This window comes from Lepidochelys kempii, chromosome 2 (assembly GCF_965140285.1).
Source record: "Lepidochelys kempii isolate rLepKem1 chromosome 2, rLepKem1.hap1, whole genome shotgun sequence".
Classification (NCBI taxonomy): domain Eukaryota; kingdom Metazoa; phylum Chordata; order Testudines; family Cheloniidae; genus Lepidochelys; species Lepidochelys kempii.
This window is the reverse complement of record NC_136381.1, coordinates 237,642,956-237,668,694: the sequence shown is the minus strand read 5'-3', so window position 1 is coordinate 237,668,694 and position 25,739 is coordinate 237,642,956. Positions and strand designations below refer to the sequence as shown.

General features: G+C 46.4%; 2 protein-coding genes across 8 annotated transcripts in view; one reads left to right on the top strand and one right to left on the bottom strand.

The window, feature by feature from the left end:
• LOC140907728 (zinc finger and SCAN domain-containing protein 32-like) overlaps positions 1-14,544 on the bottom strand; it is a 23,459-nt gene extending 8,915 nt beyond the window's left edge. The window contains exons 1-6 of one of the 7 annotated variants that reach the window (XM_078851838.1): positions 13,171-14,544; positions 12,573-12,716; positions 10,407-10,497; positions 4,950-6,242; positions 4,448-4,853; positions 3,242-3,870 (exon numbers count right to left, since the gene is read on the bottom strand). In XM_078851838.1, the coding sequence (XP_078707964.1) occupies positions 4,575-4,853; positions 4,950-5,027 (357 nt within the window). In that variant the 5' untranslated portion in view covers positions 5,028-6,242; positions 10,407-10,497; positions 12,573-12,716; positions 13,171-14,544 and the 3' untranslated portion in view covers positions 3,242-3,870; positions 4,448-4,574. Of the gene's footprint in view, positions 1-3,241; positions 3,871-4,447; positions 4,854-4,949; positions 6,243-10,406; positions 10,498-12,572 lie in introns of those variants that run through there. The other 6 variants (XM_078851840.1, XM_078851839.1, XR_012157596.2 and 3 more) reach the window with 6 other exon arrangements.
• On the top strand, positions 13,205-25,739 carry PTCHD3 (patched domain containing 3). Its single transcript, XM_073334341.2, has 4 exons — positions 13,205-14,398; positions 15,894-16,015; positions 23,326-23,471; positions 24,066-25,739. The coding sequence occupies exons 1-4, from the start codon at positions 13,601-13,603 to the stop codon at positions 25,697-25,699; spliced, it is 2,700 nt and encodes an 899-aa protein (XP_073190442.1). The 5' UTR covers positions 13,205-13,600; the 3' UTR covers positions 25,700-25,739.

The following is a 25,739-nucleotide window of genomic DNA, read 5'->3' as shown; positions in this document are numbered from 1 at the left end:
AACCGTCATCGTATGTCTCCTGGGTGCTGGCAGACGCGGTACGGCATTGCTACACAGTAGCAGCAACCCATTGCCTTCTGGCAGCAGACGGTGTAATACGACTGGTAGCCATCATCGTCGTGTCCGAGGTTCTCCTGGCCACGTCGGCCACGAGCGCCTGGGCAGACATGGGCGCAGGGACTAAATTTGGAGTGACTTGACCAGGTCATTCTCTTTAGTCCTGCAGTCAGTCCTATTGAACCGTCTTATGGTGAGCAGGCAGGCGATACGGATTGCTAGCAGTCGTACTGTACCATCTTCTGCCGGGCAGGCAAGAGATGAGGATGGCTAGCAGTCGTATTGTACCATCTTCTGCCGGGCAGGCAAGAGATGAGGATGGCTAGCAGTCGTACTGTACCATCTTCTGCCGAGCAGCCATGAGATGTGGATGGCATGCAGTCCTTCTGTACCGTCTGCTGCCAGCCAAAGATGTAAAAGATAGATGGAGTGGATCAAAACAAGAAATAGACCAGATTTGTTTTGTACTCATTTGCTTCCCCCCCTCCCCTGCCTAGGGGACTCATTCCGCTAGGTCACACTGTAGTCACTCACAGAGAAGGTGCAGCAAGGTACATTTAGCCATGTATCAATCAGAGGCCAGGCTAACCTCCTTGTTCCAATAAGAAAAATAACTTAGGTGCACCATTTCTTATTGAAACCCTCCGTGAAGTCCTGCCTGAAATACTCCTTGATGTAAAGCCACCCCCTTTGTTGATTTTAGCTCCCTGAAGCCAACCCTGTAAGCTGTGTCCTCAGTCGCCCCTCCCTGCGTCAGAGCAACGGCAAACAATCGTGCATCTGAGTTGAGAGTGCTGTCCAGAGCAGTCACAATGGAGCACTCTGATGGGGCTAAAACATTGTCGCGGGTGGTTCTGGGTACTTACTGTCAGGCCCCCGTTCCCTCCCTCCCTCCGTGAAAGCAAGGGCAGACAATTGTTTCGCGCCTTTTTTCCTGAGTTACCTGTGCAGACGCCATTCCACGGCAAGCATGGAGCCCGCTCAGGTAACCGTCATCGTGTCTCCTGGGTGCTGGCAGACACAGTACTGCATTGCTACACAGTAGCAGCAACCCCTTGCCTCGTGGCAGCAGACGGTACAGTACAACTGGTAGCCGTCATCGTCATGTCCGAGGTGCTCCTGGCCACGTCGGCCACGAGCGCCTGGGCAGACATGGGCGCAGGGACTAAATTTGGAGTGACTTGACCAGGTCATTCTCTTTAGTCCTGCAGTCAGTCCTATTGAACCGTCTTATGGTGAGCAGGCAGGCGATACGGATTGCTAGCAGTCCTATTGCACCATCTTCTGCCGAGCAGCCATGAGATGTGGATGGCATGCAGTCCTTCTGCACCGTCTGCTGCCAGCCAAAGATGTAAAAGATAGATGGAGTGGATGGATCAAAACAAGAAATAGACCAGATTTGTTTTGTACTCATTTGCCTCCTCCCCCGTCTAGGGGACTCATTCCTCTAGGTCACACTGCAGTCACTCACAGGGAAGGTGCAGCAAGGTAAATCTAGCCATGAATCAATCAGAGGCCAGACTAACCTCCTTGTTCCAATAAGAACAATTACTTAGGTGCACCGTTTCTTATTGGAACCCTCCGTGAAGTCCTGCCTGAAATACTCCTTGATGTAAAGCCACCCCCTTTGTTGATTTTAGCTCCCTGAAGCCAACCCTGTAAGCCATGTCATCAGGCGCCCCTCCCTCCGTCAGAGCAACGGCAGACAATCGTTCCGCGCCTTTTTTCTGTGCGGACGCCATACCAAAGCAAGCATGGAGGACGCTCAGCTCACTTTGGCAATTAGGAGCACATTAAACACCACATGCATTACCCAGCAGTATATGCAGCACCAGAACCTGGCAAAGCGATACCGGGCGAGGAGGCGACGTCAGCGCGGTCACGTGAGTGATCAGGACATGGACACAGATTTCTCTGAAAGCATGGGCCCTGCCAATGCATGCATCATGGTGCTAATGGGGCAGGTTCATGCTGTGGAACGCCGATTCTGGGCTCGGGAAACAAGCACAGACTGGTGGGACTGCATAGTGTTGCAGGTCTGGGACGATTCCCAGTGGCTGCGAAACTTTCGCATGCGTAAGGGCACTTTCATGGAACTTTGTGACTTTCTTTCCCCTGCCCTGAAGTGCATGAATACCAAGATGAGAGCAGCCCTCACAGTTGAGAAGCGAGTGGTGATAGCCCTGTGGAAGCTTGCAACGCCAGACAGCTACCGGTCAGTTGGGAATCAATTTGGAGTGGGCAAATCTACTGTTGGGGCTGCTGTGATGCAAGTAGCCCAAGCAATCAAAGATCTACTGATATCAAGCGTAGTGACCCTGGGAAATGTGCAGGTCATAGTGGATGGCTTTGCTGCAATGGGATTCCCTAACTGTGGTGGGGCCATAGACGGAACTCATATCCCTATCTTCGCACCGGAGCACCAAGCCGCCGAGTACATAAACCACAAGGGGTAATTTTCAATAGTGCTGCAAGCTCTGGTGGATCACAAGGGACGTTTCACCAACATCAACGTGGGATGGCCAGGAAAGGTACATGACGCTCGCATCTTCAGGAACTCTGGTCTGTTTCAAAAGCTGCAGGAAGGGACTTTATTCACAGACCAGAAAATAACTGTTGGGGATGTTGAAAAGCCTATATGTATCCTTGGGGACCCAGCCTACCCCTTAATGCCATGGCTCATGAAGCCGTACACAGGCAGCCTGGACAGTAGTCAGGAGCTGTTCAACTACAGGCTGAGCAAGTGCAGAATGGTGGTAGAATGTGCATTTGGACGTTTAAAGGCGCGCTGGCGCAGTTTACTGACTCGCTTAGACCTCAGCGAAACCAGTATTCCCACTGTTATTACTGCTTGCCGTGTGCTCCACAATATCTGTGAGAGTAAGGGGGAGACGTTTATGGCGGGGTGGGAGGTTGAGGCAAATCGCCTGGCTGCTGGTTACGCGCAGCCAGACACCAGGGCGGTTAGAAGAGCACAGGAGGGCGCGGTACGCATCAGAGAAGCTTTGAAAACAAGTTTCATGACTGGCCAGGCTACGGTGTGAAAGTTCTGTTTGTTTCCCCTTGATGAAACCCCCCGCCCCTTGGTTCACTCTACTTCCCTGTAAGCTAAGCACCCTCCCCTCCTCCCTTCGATCACCGCTTGCAGAGGCAATAAAGTCATTGTTGCTTCACATTCATGCATTCTTTATTCATTCGTCACACAAATAGGGGGATGACTACCAAGGTAGCCCAGGAGGGGTGGTGGAGGAGGGAAGGAAAATGCCACACAGCACTTTAAAAGTTTACAACTTTAAAATTTATTGAATGCCAGCCTTCTTTTTTTTGGGCAATCCTCTGTGGCGGAGTGGCTGGTTGGCCGGTGGCTCCCCCCACCGCGTTCTTGGGCGTCTGGGTGTGGAGGCTATGGAACTTGGGGAGGAGGCGGTTGGTTACACAGGGGCTGTAGTGGCAGTCTGTGCTCCAGCTGCCTTTGCTGCAGCTCAACCATACACTGGAGCATACTGGTTTGGTCCTCCAGCAGCCTCAGCATTGAATCCTGCCTCCTCTCATCACGCTGCTGCCACATTTAAGCTTCAGCCCTGTCTTCAGCCCGCCACTTACTCTCTTCAGCCCGCCACCTCTCCTCCAGGTCATTTTGTGCTTTCCTGCACTCTGACATTATTTGCCTCCACGCATTCGTCTGTGCTCTGTCAGTGCGGGAGGACAGCATGAGCTCGGAGAACATTTCATCTCGAGTGCGTTTTTTTTTCTTTCTAATCTTCACTAGCCTCTGGGAAGGAGAAGATCCTGTGATCATTGAAACACATGCAGCTGGTGGAGGAAAAAAAAGGGACAGCGGTATTTAAAAAGACACATTTTATAAAACAGTGGCTACACTCTTTCAGGGTAAACCTTGCTAAGTATAGCACATGTGCTTTCGTTACAAGGTCGCATTTTGCCTCCCCCCACCGCGTGGCTACCCCCTCAACCCTCCCCCCTCCCCGTGGCTAATAGCGGGGAAAATTTCTGTTTAGCCACAGGCAAACAGCCCAGCAGAAACGGGCTCCTCTGAGTGTCCCCTGAAGAAAAGCACTCTATTTCAACCAGGTGACCATGAATTATATCTCACTCTCCTGAGGTTAACACAGAGAGATAAAGAACGGATGTTGTTTGAACGCCAGCAAACATACACTGCAATGCTTTGTTGTACAATGATTCCCGAGTCCGTGTTACTGGCCTAGAGTGGTAAAGTGTCCTACCATGAAAGACGCAATAAGGCTGCCCTCCGCAGAAACCTTTTGCAAAGGCTTTGGGAGTACATCCAGGAGAGCCGCGAATGCCAGGACAAAGTAATCCTTTCACATGCTTGCTTTTAAACCACGTATAGTATTTTAAAAGGTACACTCACCGGAGGTCCCTTCTCCGCCTGCTGGGTCCAGGAAGCAGCCTTGGGTGGGTTCAGGCGGTACTGGCTCCAGGTCCAGGGTGAGAAACAGTTCCTGGCTGTCGGGAAAACCGGTTTCTCCACTTGCTTGCTATGAGCTATCTACAACCTGATCATCATCATCTTCTTCGTCCCCAAAACCTGCTTCCGTGTTGCCTCCATCTCCATTGAAGGAGTCAAACAACATGGCTGGGGTAGTGGTGGCTGAACCCCCTAAAATGGCATGCAGCTCATCATAGAAGTGGAATGTTTGGGGCTTTGACCCGAAGCGGCCGTTCGCCTCTCTGGTTTTCTGGTAGGCTTGCCTCAGCTCCTTAAGTTTCACGCGGCACTGCTTCGGGTCCCTGTTATGGCCTCTGTCCTTCATGCCCTGGGAGATTTTGACAAAAGTTATGGCATTTCGAAAACTGGAACGGAGTTCTGATAGCATGGATTCCTCTCACCAAACAGCGATCAGATCCCGTACCTCCTGTTCGGTCCATGCTGGAGCTCTTTTGCGATTCTGGGACTCCATCATGGTCACCTGTGCTGATGAGCTCTGCATGGTCACCTGCAGCTTGCCACGCTGGCCAAACAGGAAATGAGATTCAAAAGTTCGCGGTTCTTTTCCTGTCTACCTGGCCAGTGCATCTGAGTTGAGAGTGCTGTCCAGAGCGGTCACAATGGAGCACTCTGGGATAGCTCCCGGAGGCCAATACCGTCGAATTGTGTCCACAGTACCCCAAATTCGAGCCGGCAAGACCAATTTAAGCGCTAATCCACTTGTCAGGGGTGGAGTAAGGAAATTGATTTTAAGAGCCCTTTAAGTCGAAATAAAGGGCTTCATCGTGTGGACGGGTGCAGATTTACATCGATTTAACGCTGCTAAATTCGACCTAAAGTCCTAGTGTAGACCAGGGCCTAAAGACATGTAGAGCAGCTTCTTTTACCTTTTGAAAACTAAGACTGTAACTCACTTCTGTTTGTGCATATTTACCTGCTTTAACCTTGTAAATAACTCATTTCTTTTTCTTAATAACTTTTTAATTAGTTTATTAGAGGATTGGCTACAAGTATTGTCTTTGGTGTAAGATTTAAGGTGCAATTGATCTGGGGTAAGTGACTGGTCCTTTGGGACTGGGAGTAACCTTAATATTCTTGTGATTTTTGGTGTAAGGGACCATCTGTCATAAGGGTAAGTTTGCCGGGGTGGCAAGATAGACTGGAGTGCCCAAAGGGACTGCCTGTAGCTCCATGTTAAGGCTCTTACAGTTCTTGAGGACTACACACTTAATACTTGGTTGCTGAAATCTAAGTATAGAACAATCAACCAATTTGGGGTTTGTGCCCTGGTTTGTAACAGTCTGCCCGGAGGTTGGCACCCATGTTCATGAGCCACTCTGGACAGCCTAAGCGCATTCATCAGAGGAAATTCCTGGTTAACCTCCCAAGAAGCCCAACCGTTGAAGAGGGAACTCCATGAGTAGATGAAGGCTCAAGCTGGAGGAGGAGATGACATTTTTGCAGGTCTGTAACCAGAAGTTGCAGCAGGATCTGCAGGCAACTATGCAGTCTCTCCAAGGCACAGGACCAGCTGCAGAACCAGAGGAAGCTGCATGATGTGGCTCTGCAAGCATTCCAGGACCACTTCCAGACATCAGTGACCCAGAAGATGAATCTGCTGAGGGACCAGAACATAGTTCCAGGCTAAGCACTACAGCAGCAGCAGAGCAAAAGGAAGACATCCAGGGAGCGATGAGAAGGACTGAAGATGATGATGCTGGAGAGGACAGAGGTACATAACAACAGCACTAGCACGTCATAAAATGGATCCTGTTTTGCAATGGAGGGCAGTAACCAGAATTGGGATAACTTCCAAGAAGCTTGAGGAAGACTCCACTCATCTGCATGACCAGGTTACTGAGCTACAGATCACAGAACTTAAAAGATAACTGCCCTAGAAGGAGGAGGAACTACAAGCAGACCTGGAGCGTGAACAAGCATCCGGAAACAAAGCAGAAACCCAGAAGCAGGACCTAAAGGAGGAACTGAAGGCATTGGAAACGGAGCTTGCAGACAGATTACGCTCCACTGCTGCACAGCAAAAACTCAGGGCAAAGTGAGAACACAAAGTGACTCTTCTGAGGAAGAACCTGGATGATGAGGCAAAGACCCATGCTGCACAAAATCCAGGAGCTGAGGCGGAGGCATATATAAGTTGTGAAAGATCTGACCAAACAGCTGGAACAAACTAAGCTAGTTACGGCAAACTTTGAAAACAAAGTAGGCTCTGGAGATTAAGCAGGCTGTACTGTTCACTGAAGTGAAGCTATTTCGGCAGGGCAAAGAGGACTGAATAAAGCAGAAAAAGGTAGAAGGACAGCTCCAAGAGGTAAAATTTACAGGTAAAATTTACTGTGTGAGTGTGTGTGGATGGAGCTGGCTGTGAAAGTCAGATTGCAAGGATCAGTTTGCAATTTGAGCTAGACTACATCACAGGCCTTCTGAGCTAGTCAGAGAGTGAGATGATCAAATTAGTGAAAGACAATGGAGTCACAGCACCAGAATACATTGGAGCTGCTGGAAGAGGAGACTTGCCAGAAGCTGAGTCTCAGGAGGAAACTGAAGCAGATGGAAGATGAGAAGAATATCTTTCAAAAGCAGCTGGAGGAGGAAGAGGAGTCAAAGAGAAGCCTGGAGAAACAGATCTCTACCCTGCATCAACAGGTTGCTAACATGAAATATATATATTTAAAAACACAAATACCCTTGCTGATTGCAGGCAAAACGGAGGAATTACTTCCCATATTTTTCAGTATTTGTTTTATAGGCAGATTAGGTTTTAATGGCTTCTATTTTTATTATTTAGGTGATTTGCATTAAACACAGACATTCTTGGCTTGCTTTTGGATTCAAAGTTATCAGCCGCTTAGAGACTTTGTCTCAAAAGGACACAATGAACTTTTAACTTCTGCTTTTAAGCACACGTTGATTTGAAAAGGAAAACACAATCCACTTTGGCTTCCCTTTGGCAAAGTGACCGTTGATTACACAGAGCCACGTTAAGACTGTGTGTGGGGCACCAACTACAGCTTTTATCTGCTATTTATTACCAAAACAGATTTAAAATCTTTTTTCATTTTCCTGGCTTTGACTGCCCTGCTGCAGCCACGACATTTTAAATCTTGTGAAGCATTAAGTTACTTTAAGGATTAAATGCTAAATACCAAAATTAAACAACACTAGTTTCTTTTGTCTGGCAAAAGTTTTTTGTTTTTTTTTTTGGTTTAACAATTTTAAAACACCACCAATTTATTTTAAACTTGTAAAACAAAGATTGTACACACCAGGAGTGTTTTTTAGCTAATTTGCCTAACTTGTTTATCGTTAATTAATTTAACTTAAATAACCTTTTGCCTGGATTATTTCCAGAAATTCTTCCATAGAAATGCGCCCTTTCTCCAAAGGAATGGCTGCAAAGAAACCAAGAATTTTCTTTTCATAACACCTTTTTTTTTTTTTAATTAATTTTCTCCAGTAACTACAGAGTTAACCTCTCACTGTCTTTTCTTTTAACTTCCTCAAACTGCGGTTGCCTGCTTGTCTGGGCCCGAACCTTTTTTTGTTGTTGCATTATTTCCCCGCCCCCATGGGCACAGGCATTGTTTTACTACCAATTTAGCAAGGAGGGAGGGCTTTTTGACTAACCCCCCTTTTATTTATTTATACACACCTATTTACATACAAACATTTATTTTTTTACATCTAGGTGCATCTTATTTAACAATAACCTTAATTCTTTTATGTTCAGACTTAATACAACCTTTTCCTTATTTGAAGCGGTAACAACCCCTCAGCACCGGTGCTTTGTAGGAAAGGATAGTAGCAGGACTAGGGACAACGGGAAACTGTTAATTTACAGTAGCATTAACAGCACAGTAAAATGGGGGAGTTACACTCACTGACCCTAGGAATAATGACTCCTTGCTGAATGCAGGAGGTAAGAACAGGTTGGATTTTTCCTTGGCCTGTTTTGATAGAGGGTACTGCTGCACATCGGGAAGGGGTCTTGCTGGGTTTAAGCGAATCTTAACGCGTTGGGCAGACCCAATGCACCCAATGTGGTTGGCATGATCGGCTCACAAGGAGGGAGAGACCTTAGCCAGCAGTTCCTGTTGCCATGAGGTAGGGCTAGGGTCGGTCTTCTCCTGTAAACTGCCAGGACCTCATTGTGAGTGGGATCAGGCATGTCCAGATACACACCATTTGGGGTACAGCAAATTATACAATTTAATTTACACAGCAAGTCTTTTCCCAAAAGGTTAGCAGGTGAACAAGGGCTTAGGAGGAAAGCATGACAGTCAAACAAAGGACAGATAGAAATGGACAGAGGTGAAGAGACGGGTTGGGGAATAAGAGTATTGCCCACCCCAACCGATTTTGGATCAACTAGGGCGGTGAGAATATTTGGGTTTTATTCAAATTCTTATTTTTTTACTTTGTTTACAGGTGCTAATTTTTGCTCCAGTCAACTTTCTTTGGGCAGTCTGTGAAAATTTTATTTAACAGCTTTTTTCTGATTTTATTTAATTTTTTTTCGTTATAGCCTGGACTTTGCTTGGGCCACTGAGCTTTTTTACAAAGGCGACTCAGTGTTTCCCTAGGCATGACCCCTCGTAGAAGCTGGTTTAAATTTGCCCATGTAGGGTTATAACAGTTTATAACAATTTGTAACTTCTTTTTGAATTTAACAGGGTCCACTTATTTTTGGAAAAATTTTAAGTAAATTATACAATTCCGTAGGAGACCAAGGTGCATGTGCAGACACAGAGGTCTCATGACCTGAAGCACCAATGCCCGGGAACTGGGACAAGGGGAACATTTTCTCAGTACGGAGAGTCACTGTCTGAGGGGTGAACGTAAGGGGCTTCTGCTGCTTAATATTTCTTGCCGGGTTAGTTGAATTTAAATTCTTTGCCAATTTTCTTTTTATCTCTTTTAATTGTGTTGCAAGTTTCTCCTGGGAGTCCTTGAGACTCCTCATTTGAGATTCACGGTGCCGTTTTTCCCCCCCTTCTTTTGTTTATTCCAATAGAAATATGCCTCATACGGACATTGGCCAGAACAGCACTTCTGAGGTGCACAATCTTGTCAAGGTCGAAGCTTTCCCTCTAAGGGAAACCATAACGTTAAATTATCCCTATTCCTGGTATACCAATTCCAATTTTTCCAGAAACTTGCAAGTGAACTAGTATGTGCCTTTTGGCGGGACAGTGATCCTTTTTGACACACTGGCTCCCGTTTTAGCTGGCTAGTGCAGGAACCCCTTTTGGACCCCCTGGCTCCCAGAATCCCTACGGATCTTTCACTCATCCCACTCACACAGGGAAGGTTTGTTTAGGGCCTCCACGACTGTCTTACAGCTCCCCTTTCGCAAAGGGTGTCGGCTGGTGCTGCATACTCTGTCGTTTCAGGCAAGGTGATCAGACCAGTCAGTGGCTTTTCAAACCGCCTTCAGGCGGGAACCAGAGACAGGGGAGGAAAGAGGGTATGGAAACAGACTGTCCGAGGACAGAAGGGATGGGATCACACACTCCTAGACCCAGACAGGCCCCTCGCCGGTCATGAGCCCACGGCTTTGCAGGGCGCTCTGGGTGCCTTCCTGTGACTCACACTCACACCGGTCTACGGACCTTCACTTTCACACTGGCACACGGAACCAGGTCTATCCACGCCCTGCCCAGGTCTATCCATGCCCTGCCCAGCCACCCTCAGTGGCTCTTTCCGGGGAAACCAAACCTGGATGGGACTCTGACCCACCCCAAGGGCTTCAGGCGTGTCTGGCAGCAAAAGTCCGGATAGAGCGTACAACTCACCCAAGCCCAGAGCCTACGGGCGGTCCTCCACCAGAAACCCAATATAGAGATTTCAAAAGGTCTCTTACCTTTCTGATGGGCCCGGGGTCTCGTGAGGAATAGCTCGCGGTCCTCTGGCTCTTGGGGGTTACCGTTTATCCGAGTCACTGGCACCAAGATCTGTGATGGAAAAATTAACCACGCGTTGTGTTTGGATCAGAACCAAGCCTGAGGCTCCTTTATTGATTACAAGCGCAGGGGGGTAACAGCTCTAAGTAGCTGCTCCAGCGTATGCAGAAAATACAGGAGCTTATATTGCTGAAAACCACAATTTGTTAAACCTACTTCCTTTAACAGCATTTTCCTTATTTGGCATATAGTGCAAGTTTCAACAGTAGCTTTGGCTTAGTTGGAGTTTAGCAAAAACAAGCTTTTCTTGTTATTGATAGGCATTTTCTTTGTGGTTAAGGGTTTTTTTCTAACTTCTAGAGGTTATGGTTACATTTCTTAAGCTGTGCTGTTTGCAGTCGCCCCTTAATGGAATTTTCCACGCTCTTTTCTTATGCTTTATATACACAGTTAGCTTGACCAAAGTTTTAGGCCTACTTGGGTCCACTGAATTTCTCCTCTACACTCGGTAAGACCACAGGCCATAAAAGATGTCCCAGGAATTCTTTTGCTAACATGAAAAAACAACAAAAAATACACCATCTTGCTTTTTAAAGTTTTGCCTAAATGAATTGACCAGAATACAAAAAAAAAAAGTAAATTGTAAAGAAAGCTTTAAAAGGCCCAGGACACAGTTAAACCCCCCCACATGTAATGGGTTTTACAATGATAAAAAAAATTTAATAAGAAAAACCACAAACATAGAAAACAAGGCATGGAGATAAGAGCTGTCCTGAGTTTTAGGGGAATATTAATAACTGATTTAAACCACTGAGTGAAAGTTCTGTAGGCAGCCATTCTTTGTTATTATGCTTTTGCACAGGCAAGTATTTGTCATTCAGAAACACGTGCCTGCTTATGAGATATTATCTTCCCCATCCAAAGGACTATCAAAAATAATAAATAAGATTAACAAAAACATTGTGGGGTTATGTACTTCGAGATGCTTTGCAGACACTGCTACAAAGTAGCAATTACAATTTTGTTTATTACTACCTTGTCTAGAGACCCTAAGGAATTTTTTGTTTTTTGTATATGACACTTTTATGCAAACTGTAACTGCAGATGCTTTACAGCATTAAATAATATGAACCAGTAGACGAGAGACCTGAGGCATTGCTGAAAACAGATGTCATGATCACTAAAATCCTAATGCAGAAGGCCTGGGGGAAAATTAAAAGACACAGCTGAAGCAGAAGATGGTATGATTTAATAGGGTTTGGGGGGCTACTTTGCAAAGACCCAGAAGCCCCAACAGCCTATATATCTCATGCACAAGCTTCCAGGGGCCCTTGTTAGAGCATAGGGTTGCCAGATGTCCAGTTTTCGACCAGAACACCCAGTCAAAAAGGACCCTGGCGGCTCCGGTCAGCAGTACTGACCAGGCCGTTAAAAGTCCGGTTGGTAGTGCAACGGGGCTCACAGGCTCCCTGCCCGGGTCTGCACAGCTCCTGGAAGCAGACAGCATGTCCTTCCAGCTCCTACGCAAATGGATGGCCACGGGGCCTCTGCACACTGCCCTTGCGCTGAGCTCTGATCCACACCTCCCAATGCACAGAGGGGTTCCCATGGCTATGGGCTTGCGAGGGTCACAGACCAGCCACACCAGCCAGCTTTACTTATGCTCTGACACTTTGTACCTGCTTTTTGTTAGCACCTGCTTCTCCCGCTCCCCCTCGCATGGGACTTGGAGAGCCACACAGAGAATTGGGGTTGGAAGTTTTCGTTGGTTTTACCAGTAAATCAGACCCTAACCCTGCTTCCCTTTCAGCATCAACAGCCAAACTGGCATTGCCCCCAAAGGGCACAGGCAGTGCAAGCTCCTGGGGCTGGCACTACCCATTTATTTTTCTAAGGCACTGTGCACCCACCGCTATGGCATTGCACAAATGGACTCCACGATGGCTGGAATGCCGCTCAGTTGGTGGCTGTTTGGGGGATCCCTGAGAAGCTCCCCTTTCACTGTTTATATAACACTTGCCAAATGTGAATCACTGAAATCAAATAGGCAGCATGAGATCCATTCAGGCTAGAAAAAGGGTTCAGATTTTTAACAGTGAGATTCATTAACCATTGGAATAATTTACCTAGGGACATGGTGGCTTCTCCATCACTTGGAGTCTTTAAATCCAGACTGAGGCGGTGGGGGGCATCTCCTTCTAACAGGCACTCTCAGATCAAGCACCAGTTGCTGGGCAGGATGCAGGAATTCCTGAGTGAGATTCTGTGGCCTGCGTAATGGAAGAGGTCAGATCAGGTGATCACAATGGTTCGTTCTGGCCTTACCCTCTGGGAATCTATGAAATCAAAGTTGGAAAAGGCAACAGCCCAGGAAGGCTCCTTACATTGACTTGTAGCCAGAGAACTCGTGGGGATTTGTGGATTAAATTAAGGAGGAACATTATATTGAACCACCTTTGTGTTTGGCCTGGGTTTCTCCAAGTACACAATAAGTGGGAGATGAGTAGAGAAGCATACTCTAGAATTAGCCTCCCTCAAAAAGGGGCCATTCAACTTGGCATCTTTTCCCATTTCATGGTGCCATCTCAGGCTCTGACAGATCTGCACTGAGCCCCACCGAAGGCAGTGCACTCCCATGGCAATTGGCTCTGCCTGCACAGATCCCATTGCAAGATCTAGTTGTAGTCACACACACTCGCACACCACCACCCCAATATGACTCACACTCCCCAGACCTTGCTCACTGCCTACTACAGCGAGTGAGCGGAGGCCAGCGGGGCCTGAAGATCTGGCCTCGTGATTCTCCTCTACGTGATTCTTGCAGTCACGGCCCTGTCAGCTGTACTGTTTCCCCGCCCCAGGCTCGCTGCGTGAGAGGGTAGAGGAGATGAAAGACGCAGGAAGCCAGCAGCAAGAACGGGCTCGGGGGGAGGGGAGGAGGGACACCCCAAGCAGCGTGCGGGGCCTGGGCGGAAGACGACAAGGACAGGGACACGCCTCGCCCCAGAAAGCGTCGGCCGCCGCCCATCTCCCGGTTTCCTAAATCGTTAGCGCCGGGGCGGGGCCAGGAGCGGGGGTCAGCGGAGAGGACCTGGGGCCCGAGGAGCCGGGCGCGGAGGCCGGGACCCAGCAGCAGAGGCGGGGCAGCGGGAAGATGGGCCCTGAGTGGGACCCAGGCCCCGGCCCCGAACCGACCATCCCCCCGCACGACAACTTAGCCCTGTTTCTCAGCCGGCGGCTCGGCCGGCTCGGGGGGCTGGTAGGCGCCCGCCCGTGGCCCTTCCTGCTGCTCCCGCTGCTGCTCTCGGGCGGCCTCGGCGCCGGCTTCCTCTTCTTGCGGCAGAGACAAGCCGGCGACATCGAGGGTCAGTTCACGCCGCTCGGGGGACCCGCCAAGAGCGAGAGGCGCTTTGCCCAGGAGCATTTCCCGACCCGCGACTCCGAGCGCTTCTCCGGCCAGAGGCTGCTCACAGAGGGCGCCTTCGCCTCCCTCATCGCGGTCTCCGCCCCAGGCGCCGACATCCTGACGGCGGCCGCCTTCGCGGAGCTCCTGCGGCTGGACGGGGCGGTGCAGAGACTCGCTGTTCCCGGCGGGGACCCAGGCACCCAACTCTCCTACCCGGACCTGTGCGTCCGGAACAAAGGGCCCTGCAGCAGCCCCAACCCGCTCCTGGCTGCCGTGCAGGGGGAGCCGGCCCGGCTAGAGACCCTCCTCCCGCAGCTCACTTACCCCGTGTTCCAGAGCAGCGTTTTCATGGGCACCTTCTTAGGCGGCGTTCAGCTGGGTCGCGGAGCGGCCGCCTCCCGGGTGCAGGCAGCCAAAGCCCTGAGGCTGGTTTATTACCTGAGAGAAGTCGAAGCCGCGGACCGAGAGAGGAGTTTGCAGTGGCTGGAAAACTTCCTCGAGCGCATCCCGGCTGAGCTGGAGGCTTTAAATCTCACCTCTGTCCAGGTACGGGGCCGAGCAGCCCCCTGGGGCACGGAGCCCTCCCCGGTGTGTGCAGCGGGATCCTCCTGCTGGAGCCTCCGCGCTTCGGGGGCGGGAGAGCCGGAGCGCTGGGCTCTGATCCCAAACCCGGCACCGTTACGGATCCGGAATGAGAGGCAAGGCTCTGAAATGCCACAGGGAGGGGCCGCTTGTGCTGGGTGAAACTAGGGTGAAACTAGGAGTTAGTTCAGTGGGAATTTTGCCTGAATAAAGAGTGCAGGCCTAGGTCCAGACTATTTCAACCAAATGCTTTGCTCAGGGTCATTCGTCTTCTCTTGGGCTGTGTGCTTAACTGTGTGCTATTTTCTTTCTATTCTTAATGTATGATTTTAGCTATGGCTAACATAGCTAATTACAGCTAAAATCATAATTAAGATATGAAAATAGAAGTGCCTACGATAACTCTCTGAACCCTATTCCTATCATGTTTAAACAGAGGCATACAATAAAAGAGTAGTTTTCAGAGTAACAGCCGTGTTAGTCTGTATTCGCAAAAAGAAAAGGAGTACTTGTGGCACCTTAGAGACTAACCAATTTATTTGAGCATGAGCTTTCGTGAGCTACAGCTCACTTCATCGGATGCATACCGTGGAAACTGCAGCAGACTTTATATACACACAGAGAATATGAAACAATACCTCCTCCCACCCCACTGTCCTGCTGGTAATAGCTTATCTAAAGTGATCATCAAGTTGGGCCATTTCCAGCACAAATCCAGGTTTTCTCGCCCTCCACCCCCCCACACACAAATTCACTCTCCTGCTGGTGATAGCCCATCCAAAGTGACAACTCTCCACACAATGTGCATGACAATCAAGTTGGGCCATTTCCTGCACAAATCCAAGTTCTCTCACCCCCCCCAGCCCCCTCCCAAAAACCACACACACAAACTCACTATCCCGCTGGCAATAGCTCATCCAAAGTGACCACTCTTCCCACAATGCGCATGATAATCAAGGTGGGCCACCCCGAGCACAAATCCAGGCCTTCTCACCGCCCCCCACCTCCATACACACACAAACTCACTTTCCTGCTGGCAATAGCTCATCCAAACTGACCACTCTCAAAGTTTAAATCCAAGTTAAACCAGAACATCCGGGGGGGGGGGCGCGTAGGAAAAAACAAGGGGAAATAGGCTACCTTGCATAATGACTTAGCCACTCCCAGTCTCTATTTAAGCCTAAATTAATAGTATCCAATTTGCAAATGAATTCCAATTCAGCAGTTTCTCGCTGGAGTCTGGATTTGAAGTTTTTTTGTTTTAAGATAGCGACCTTCATGTCTGTGATTGCGTGACCAGAGAGATTGAAGTGTTCTCCGACTGGTTTATGAATGTTATAATTCTTGACATCTGATTTGTGTCCATTTATTCTTTTACGTAGAGACTGTCCAGTTTGACCAATGTAAATGGCAGAGGGGTGTTATTTAACATGGTTTTTGTTTTTTTTTTTAATGGCAGGTGGCTTACTTTACCTCAGTATCCAGACAGGAAGAGTTTGAAGGAAATACTAAGAAAGTGATCCCCCTGTTTTCCATAACATACTTTCTAACTATAACCTTTTCCATTATTTCTTGTTTAAGGTAAGCTCTTGTCTTCTAAGTTAATCATCTTTTTTTTTTATTTTTTCCATATCATTTATATATTTTATTTAAATTACCTTTTATTTGAATTACAAACTCTTCTTTTTCGTCTGAAAAAGAAGAGTGTGTAATTTGAGACAAGGACCCTCTTGCCTAGTACAGCAGATCCCTAGTCCTCTGTAGGTGATCTACTACTAATAGTAAAAGTCTATGGCTATTAATATTGATACAAAAATGGTAGGTAACCTTTAAGTTTTACACGTGAGTAGCTGTAGTGAAGTTAGACATCTTGCCTGAGTGAGAACTACTCACTTGAGTAAGGATTTGCTCAAACATGCCCCTATATATATTTTTAAAGAGAGAAACGTGACTTGATGCTTATCTGGTACTGAAAAGCAGATACGTTAAATCAAAACATTATTAGTAAAGTAATTTAGCACAGAGGGACCAATCCTGGAGTAGCAGTTGCAGGGTACAGAGTGCTGTGGCCACCCACAGGTAGGTGGACTAGGCAATGCTTTCTATGTACCTGTGTTAGCACACTTACATAAAACAGGAGAAAAAGAGTGAAGGTGGAAAAATAACCTGGGGGGGAGGGGAGGAGGAAGAGAGCTTTCATGGGCTTTCTTACAGCTGAGCCTGTCCTCCATCAAGGATGTGTTGGAATTCTTTCCTATATAACTAGTTACACCTGCTCCATTGCAAGAGTATCTGAAAATATGGATTTAAGGCAGTTGTCAATGACCAAAATGAGGATCCTGGGCTGCCAGGTTCCAAGGTGAAAATCTTCCCTTCTTGCGCCTCTGCATCTCTAGTTTTGGCCTATGTGAGATCAACCTTTCGTTATGTTACCCTTGAATTGAAAAAAACATTTTTAAACAAGACAAATACATATGAAATGTTCAAGAAAAACCTGTAATATGAATGTGTGCATTTTGCTGAGTTTCATGTTTTGTTGAATTTTCTGTTTTACTCTTTTTAGGGATAGGAAAATCTCTTGGTGGTGGTTTGTTTCTGAAACCTCTAGAACAGAGGTTTTCACAATAAATTCTTGGTGTCCTCACAGTGCCACCAAATACTTAATTAACTTTAGGAAAAATAAATAAATATGCACATATACATTCACATAACAGTCAGCATGGATTTGTCAAGAACAAATCATGTCAAACCAGTGTGATAGCTTTCTTTGACAGGGTAACAAGCCTTGTGAATAGGGGAGAAGCGGTAGACGTGGTATATCTTGATTTTAGTAAAGCTTTTGATACTGTCTCGCATGACCTCATAAACAAACTAGGGAAATGCAACTTAGATGGAGCTACTATAAGGTGGTTGCAAAACTGGAAAACCATTGGAAAACCATTCCCAGAGAGTAGTTATCAGTGGTTCATAGGCATGCTGGAAGGGCATAATGAGTGGGGTCCGACAGGGATCAGTTCTTGGTGCAGTTCTGTTCAATATCTACGTCAATGATTTAGATAATGGCATAAAGAGAGTACACTTATAAAGTTTGCGGATGATACCAAGCTGGGAGGGGTTGCAAGTGCTTTGGAGGATAGGATTAAAATTCAAAATGATCTGGACAAACTGGAGAAATGGTCTCAAGTAAATAGGATGAAGTTCAATAAGGACAAATGCAAAGGACTCCATTTAGGAAGGAGCAATCAGTTCCACACATACAAAATGGGAAATGAGTGCCTAGGAAGGAGTACTGCAGAAAGAGATCTGGGGGTCATAGTGGACCACAAGCTAAATATGGATCAACAGTGTAACACTCAATCATTGGAGATTTTTAAGAGCAGGTTAGACAAACACCAGCTAAAATGCTCCTTGTTACTTCTGATGGGTACCTTGAACAGCTTTAACCATGTAGTGTCTCAATGACCGCAGTTAGCTGTGTCTGTCTCTAAGATTTACATGATTCCATCTTGTGTTTAAGATCCTGGTTTATACTGGATCCCCACACTGATTTTTTTCCAGCATTTTGTGAGAGTCATCTGCATAGATTATGGCTTGGTCCATGAGGCTACTTGCAGTAACTCCACTAACGACAAACAGATCAAACACATACTCCTTGATTTTTACATCTAGTACAGACTTTAAACTGACCCATCAATTTATTTATCACGCAGGGCTATTGAGCACAGTGACTTCTACTGGTCCAGCTTCAGAGTAGAACTTAATCTTGTTAAAAGTCTCATTACAAATAAAGGTTTCCTCTGCTCCTGAATCAATTTTAAATGTAACAATAATATTGTAAATCTTGAGATCAAAGCCTGTTCATGAATGCTGTCTTAGAACAGAGATCACAGAAAATAGGCACTCACTCTTGCTTAGGATATTTCCCTGACTTCTTTGCGTCCGTAGACACATTCCCTTGTCCTTATTACTTTTTCTACATATGCTTCTACTGTGTGGGCAGACCTCATCTGTTCAGTGTTCTCCCGTGAGACACCTGCTACAATTCAAGCCAGAGAACTCCATGCTTTAAGATGCAATTTTAAATGGTACTGCTTTTTCCAATAGGAATTATTCCTTTGCCACTTCTTGTATTTCCATCACTCTCTTGCTGAATGACTTGTATTTTCCTTAGATTAGGGTATCATGACACTTGCAGTGCTTGTCCTAAAGCTAACTTAGGCGTTAACTGTATTTTTCTGAAAATTTTTGTCTACAATCCAAACTGCTAGATGATCTCTGTATATTCTTCCTTAGTGACACCAAAGTCACGATTATCTGCTTATTCATAGAGGGCCCTCAGGAAGGTTTCCATACTTTCTCCTAAGAGCATGCCCATTTGTGTAAAATCTATTCCTTTTTTGAACTGACTGCTCATCAGTCTTTTTAAGAATTATGTCATAGTTATTCTTCTCTTTCCTCAGTAAAGCCAAACCACAGATTAGATTATAAAGCAGGGTTGGGCAAATTACGGCCTGGGGGCCACATCCGGCCCTCCATATATTTTAATCTGGCCCTTGAGCTCCCACGAGGGAGCGGGGTCCGGGGCTTGCCCCACTCCAGCCGGGGGTTGGGGGCTTGCCCCGCTCCGTGTGGCTCCCAGAAGCAGCAGCATGTCCCCGCTCCTGCTCCTATGCATAGGGGCAGCCAGGGGGCTCCGCACGCTGCCCCCACCTCAAGCGCCGCCCCCGCATCTCCCATTGGCGAGGAACGATGGCCAATGGGAGCTGCAGGGGTGGAGCCTGCAAACAGGGCAGAGTGCAGAGCCACCTGGCTGTGCCTCCACGTAGGAGCTGGAGAGGGGACATGCCGCTGCTTCTGGGAGCTGCTTGAGATAAGTGCCCCCCCAGAGCCTGCACCCTGACCCTCTCTCATGCCGCAACCCCCTGCACCACCCCTAATCCCCCTTCCACCCTCCAAATCCCTTGGTCCCATCCTGGAGCACCCTCCTGCACCGCCTACTCCTCATCCTCAGCACCACCCCTGAGCCCGCACCCCAGCCAAAGCCCTCACTCCCCGCATCTCTGCACCAGCCTGGAGCCCCCTCCCACATCCTGAACTCCTCATTTCTGCCCCCATCCCAGAGCCCACAACTCCAGCCAGAGCCCTCACCCCCTCCCACACCCCAACCCCCAATTTTGTGACCATTTATGGCCCACCATACAATTTCCATATCCAGATGTGGCCCTCGGGCCAAAAAGTTTGCCGACCCCTGTTATAAGGCCAGAAGGGACCGCTGTGATCTTCTCATCTACTCTACTCTTCTGCCTAACACAAGCCGTAGAACATCACTCTATTAATTCCTATTTTAATTAGACCATTTCTTTTAGAAAACATCCAGCCTTGATTTAAAAATTGCCAGCGATGGAGAATCCACCACAGCCCTTGGTATGTTGTTCCAATGATTGATTACCCTCACTGTTAAAATATATGCCTTATTTTTAGTGTGAATTTGTTTAACTTCAACGTCCAGCCACTGGATCTTGTTCTACTTTTGTCTGCTAATGTAAAGAGCCCATCATCACATTTTTGCTCTCTGGGTTTTTATAGATTGATCAGGTCACTCCTTACCCTTCTGTCAAGGTTCCTCCCCCACTCTGAACTCTAGGGTACAGATGTGGGGACCTGCATGAAAAACCTCCTAAGCTTATCTTTACCAGCTTAGGTCAAAACTTCCCCAAGGTACAAAATATTCCACCCGTTGTCCTTGGATTGGCCGCTACCACCACCAAACTAATACTGGTTACTGGGGAAGAGCTGTTTGGACGCGTCTTTCCCCCCAAAATACTTCCCAAAACCTTGCACCCCACTTCCTGGACAAGGTTTGGTAAAAAGCCTCACCAATTTGCCTAGGTGACTACAGACCCAGACCCTTGGATCTTAAGAACAATGAACAATCCTCCCAACACTTGCACCCCCCCTTTCCTGGGAAATGTTGGATAAAAAGCCTCACCAATTTGCATAGGTGACCACAGACCCAAACCCTTGGATCTGAGAACAATGAAAAAGCATTCAGTTTTCTTACAAGAAGACTTTTAATAAAAAAATAGAAGTAAATAGAAATAAAGAAATTCCCCCCTGTAAAATCAGGATGGTAGATATCTTACAGGGTAATTAGATTCAAAAACATAGAGAACCCCTCTAGGCAAAACCTTAAGTTACAAAAAAGATACACAGACAGAAATAGTTATTCTATTCAGCACAATTCTTTTCTCAGCCATTTAAAGAAATCATAATCTAACACATACCTAGCTAGATTACTTACTAAAAGTTCTAAGACTCCATTCCTGGTCTATCCCCGGTAAAGACCAGCATATAGACAGACACAGAGACCCTTTGTTTCTCTCCCTCCTCCCAGCTTTTGAAAGTATCTTGTCTCCTCATTGGTCATTTTGGTCAGGTGCCAGCGAGGTTACCTTTAGCTTCTTAACCCTTTACAGGTGAGAGGAGCTTTCCCCTGGCCAGGAGGGATTTCAAAGGGGTTTACCCTTCCCTTTATATTTATGACACCTTCTCTTTGTAAAGCTAAACAGATTGAACTCCTTGAGTCTGCCCCATAAGGCGTAGTTTTCAATTGTTTCATCATTCTTGTGGATGTTCTCTGAACCCTCTCCAGTTTATCAACATCTGGAACTGGACCGAGTATTCCAATAGCAGTCACATCAGGCCCAAATATAGAGGTAATATAACCTCTCTCAGAGGTGCCGACTTTGGGATTTCCCTGGGGGTGCTGGACCCCTGCTCCACCACAGGCCCCACCCCCGTTCCCCCTCCTCCCTCAGTGCCTCCTGCATGCCACTGAACAGCTATTTTTTTCCCCCGTAGGTGCTCATTGAGCCTCTTTCTGCTCAATATTCCCCTATGTCTACATCCAAGGATCGCATTAGCCCTTTTGGCCACAGTGTTGCGCTGGTAACTTGTGTTCAGCCAAGTCTTTTTCAGAGTCACTCCTTCCCAGAACAGAATCCCCCGTCCTGTAAGAATGGCCTACAGTCTTTGTTCCTAAAAGTATAACTTTAACTTTACAATTTAAAGCTTAAACTTCTGGCCTTATTAAAATGCATATTGTTTGCTTGCCAGCTTACCAAAAGGTCCAGATTGCTCCTTATCAGTGACTTGTCCTCACCATCAATCTTTGTGTCACCTGAAAGCTTAATCTGTGATGATTTTATGTTTTCTTCCATGTCCTTCATAAAAACGTTATATAGTGCGGGGCCAGGAACTGATCGCATTGGGACCCCCGTAGACACACACTACCTTGATGAGGAGTTCCTATTTGCAATTACATTTTGTGAGCTGTCAGGGAATTTTTAATCCATTTATAGACATTTACAGCTTCACTCCTAATAAACTTCCCTGGGCATTACTGTTTCCTGTGATAAGCATCATTAGGGCTCACAATCTTGTAATATGCTCCTTCCACTCAGGCCATTCCATGTATGTGCCAGACTGAAAGACTTGTAGAGAGAAGGAACTTTGGCATTTTCTTTTCCTCTTATGTCCTAAATTAGTCAATGTCTGACACTATGTCATGTGACAAATGTAAGGACTTACAGAAGAAGATGCTGTCCCCTGAGCAGAAAAAAACTTGATTCGAATAAGGAAAACAATGTTATTACTAAAGCCACTCTTTCTCTCTCTGCTTCACTGTAGAGTTTCTATCTATAACTTTCCCCAGCCCTTTCCTGCCTGGTTTTCTGTGACAGCTTTAAAGAAACGGTTCACATAGCCATGCACTAGTTGTATGTAAATGTTCAGGAGGACATTTTCATAATATCTGCTAGAGAGATTGATTCTGTAAGGCAGTGAGCATCTCTTGCAAGATGCGTAGATGCTGCCTTGATGGGCATGCTATAAAGCAGGGATGGGCTAACTTTTTGGCCTGAGGTCCACATCGGGGAATAGAAATTGTATGGCGGGCCATGAATGCTCACAAAATTGGGGTGGGGGTGCGGGCTGTGGAGTAGGGCTGGGGATGAGGAGTTTGGGGGTGTAGGAGGGTGCTCTGGGTTGAGACCGAGGGGTTCGTAGAGCAGGAGGGGGATCAGGGCTGGGGCAGGGGTGCAGGTTCCATCTGGGGTGCAGGCTCTGGGGTGGGGCTGGGGATGAGAGGTGTGGGGTGCAGGAGTACGCTTCAGGCTGGGATCAAGGGGTTGGGGCGTGGGGAGAGACTCAGGGGGTGCAGGCTCCGAGCAGTGCATACCTCAAGCGGCTCCCGGAAGCAGTGGCATGTCTCTTCTCCAGCTACTTTGCAGAGGCGCGGCCAGGCGGCTCTACACACTGCCCCATCCTCCAGCACCGCCCCTGCAGCTCCCATTGGAGCGTGTAGGAGCCGGAGCGGGGCCCTACCATGGCTTCCGGGAGCTGCATGGTGCAGCTCCCGACACAGCGCCCCACACTGCTCAGGCAAGATGCCTAGGAGTCAAAGAAAACTGAAAAGTGGGTCTGGTTTACATGATCAGGGTAGAGTTTCACAACTCTTTGCTTCCCAGTAGGTGGCACCATAATACTTTCTTTTTACTCATTGTTGTGTGATGGGGGAATAGAGAGCTACAACAATTCTGCTGTCAGTTAAACTCATGCAACTACACTGAGTCACTGGTTGTGCATTTTAAATTGAAGGACTGATTTGGCCCATGTTGTGACTTTAAAATGTTAATACCTGAAACTCTCATTAAAGTATTAATGAGACTCATGTAACCAAAGTTGCTTTTACCAAACATGATATATAAAATTTCTATATTATAAGGATTTTGCATGCCATTACATATTTTATATTATTTATAATATAATTGTATAATATAAAAACACAGCATTTAAAATCTAAACAAGATGCTTTTTACACAATTTTCCAGGGTTGACTGTGTACAGAATAAAGTGTGGGTTGCAGCATGTGGAGTGCTGTCTTCTGGGTTAGCTGTGCTAAGCAGCTTTGGACTGTTGCTGTTCTGTGGGATACCATTTGACATGACTGTAGCAAATGCACCATTTCTTATACTGGGTAAGTGACAAGGAATTGGGCTTGATGGAAAAAATGGAACTGCAAAATGTGCCTAGTGGGAGATTATGTTTACATGGCATGAATCAGGGATCAGCACAATTATAAGTTAAGACCACTGGGTATGATAGTCGTTTTCCAGGTGTTTATCCATCCTGTTATTCAGCAGTGCAGAATGTGCAAAATAAGGGATCACTTGTAATGGTTTATAGCAGGAGGTACAGCAGCAGAGGGCCGTTCAGCTCAGTGTGAGGTTGAAGGTGAATCCATGCTCCGAAAAGCAGTTCTGTATTTTCCATTGCATGGATGAGAAATCTACCTCATTATCCCAGAGGTGCTTTCTCTTTCAGAGAAATGTGGTGAGAGAGAAAGAGAGATCTCACCTAAAGAGATCGCACCATGGGAAAATGTAATACATTACCTCGTATATGGAGGGGGTGTGTGGCATTTATTTTCTGTGGGTCCATAACTTCGCTTGGTGTGAACACAATGCTTATTGCTCAGCTTAAGTCATTGCTTGTTTTGCAATTTTGCTATTTTCCATTAAAAATTGATATTGATGGTATGTACAATAAGTTGACCTTTTCCCTTTTGTAGGGGTTGGTGTTGATGACATGTTCATTATGATCTCCTGCTGGCAACAGACTAATCCTAAAAATAAAGTTGAAAAGCGGATGGCTGAAACTTATGCAGAGGCAGCAGTGTCTATCACAATCACCACTCTCACTGATGTTTTAGCTTTCTACATAGGGATCATGACTTCCTTTCAGTCTGTGAAGTCCTTTTGTCTCTACACAGGAACTGCTTTCATCTTCTGCTATTTATACAACATCACATTTTTAGGAGCTGTTCTTGCTTTAAATGGTAAAAGGGAAGAAGGCAACAGACACTGGTTAATTTGCACAAAAGTGAAAGACATTGTTCCGCCTCATCGCTCCCGCTTGTACAACATGTGCTGTGTAGGAGGCTTTTCTGATAAATCTTCTGGGGGAGAAGGTGATCATCCAATGAACAAATTCTTTAGGAAGTATTATGGTCCTTTCCTTACAAAGTTCTGGACCAAAGTGTTTGTGGTGTTGCTGTATGGAGGGTTCCTGGCTAGTAGTATTTATGGGTGTACTCAGATGAAGGAAGGTATAGACCTGCGAAATCTGGCTAGTGATGATTCTTATGTCATTCAGTACTATGACTGGGAAGATGAATATTTCTCAGAGTACGGTCCCAGGGTTATGGTCACTATCACAGAAAATGTACCTTATTGGAATCTATCCATTCGTAATGACATTGAGAACTGTATGGAGTCTTTAGAAAATAACTCCTATGTGGAGAAGAGTCTCTCAGAGTCATGGCTACGAATGTATGAGAATGTTGCTAGAATCGGTTCACTGAATATAGATACTAAGGCGTTTTTCATGGGTAATCTATCTGAACTATATAAATTATTTCCAGAATTTGAATGGGACATTGATATTCGCTATAAGGAAATAGCAGCCTCACGTTTTTTCATTCAAACAGTGAATGTTACTACTGCAGTTGATGAGAAGAACCTTTTACACCAATTAAGAGACCTAGCCAAGGACTGTAAGATCCCATTAATGGTATATCACCCAGCATTCATATACTATGATCAGTATATTGTAATAGTGCCAAACACCATTCAGAATATTGGAATTGCTACTGGAGTCATGTTGTGTGTTTCCTTGCTGCTTATTCCCAATCCACTCTGCTCCTTGTGGGTAACTTTTGCTATTGCTTCTGTTATTGCTGGCGTTGCTGGTTTCATGACATACTGGAATGTTAATCTTGATTCCATATCTATGATTAACCTTGTCATTTGCATCGGGTTTTCAGTAGATTTTTCTGCTCATATATCCTATGCATTTGTTTCAAGTGAAAAGTCAACTGTCAATGAAAGGGCAGTTGATGCCCTGTATCTGCTAGGTTACCCGGTGATCCAAGGTGCTATCTCCACTATATTAGGAGTAATTGTGCTGTCTGCAGCACAAGCTTACATCTTCAGAACATTTTTTAAGATTATGTTTCTCGTTATCTTGTTTGGAGCTGTTCATGGTCTTGTTTTTATTCCAGTATTTTTAACATTTTTTGGAATTCGTGGCAGATCATCACACAAAAGGGTAAATATAAAAACAAGAGGAAAAAACAGCAGCTCTTTTAGTGTCGCACAAAGTCCAAGTAATGTATCAAACAGCTTCATGCTGAAGGAAAAATAAATCCAGATTGCTCATCAATTTACATACAATTTAAAATACA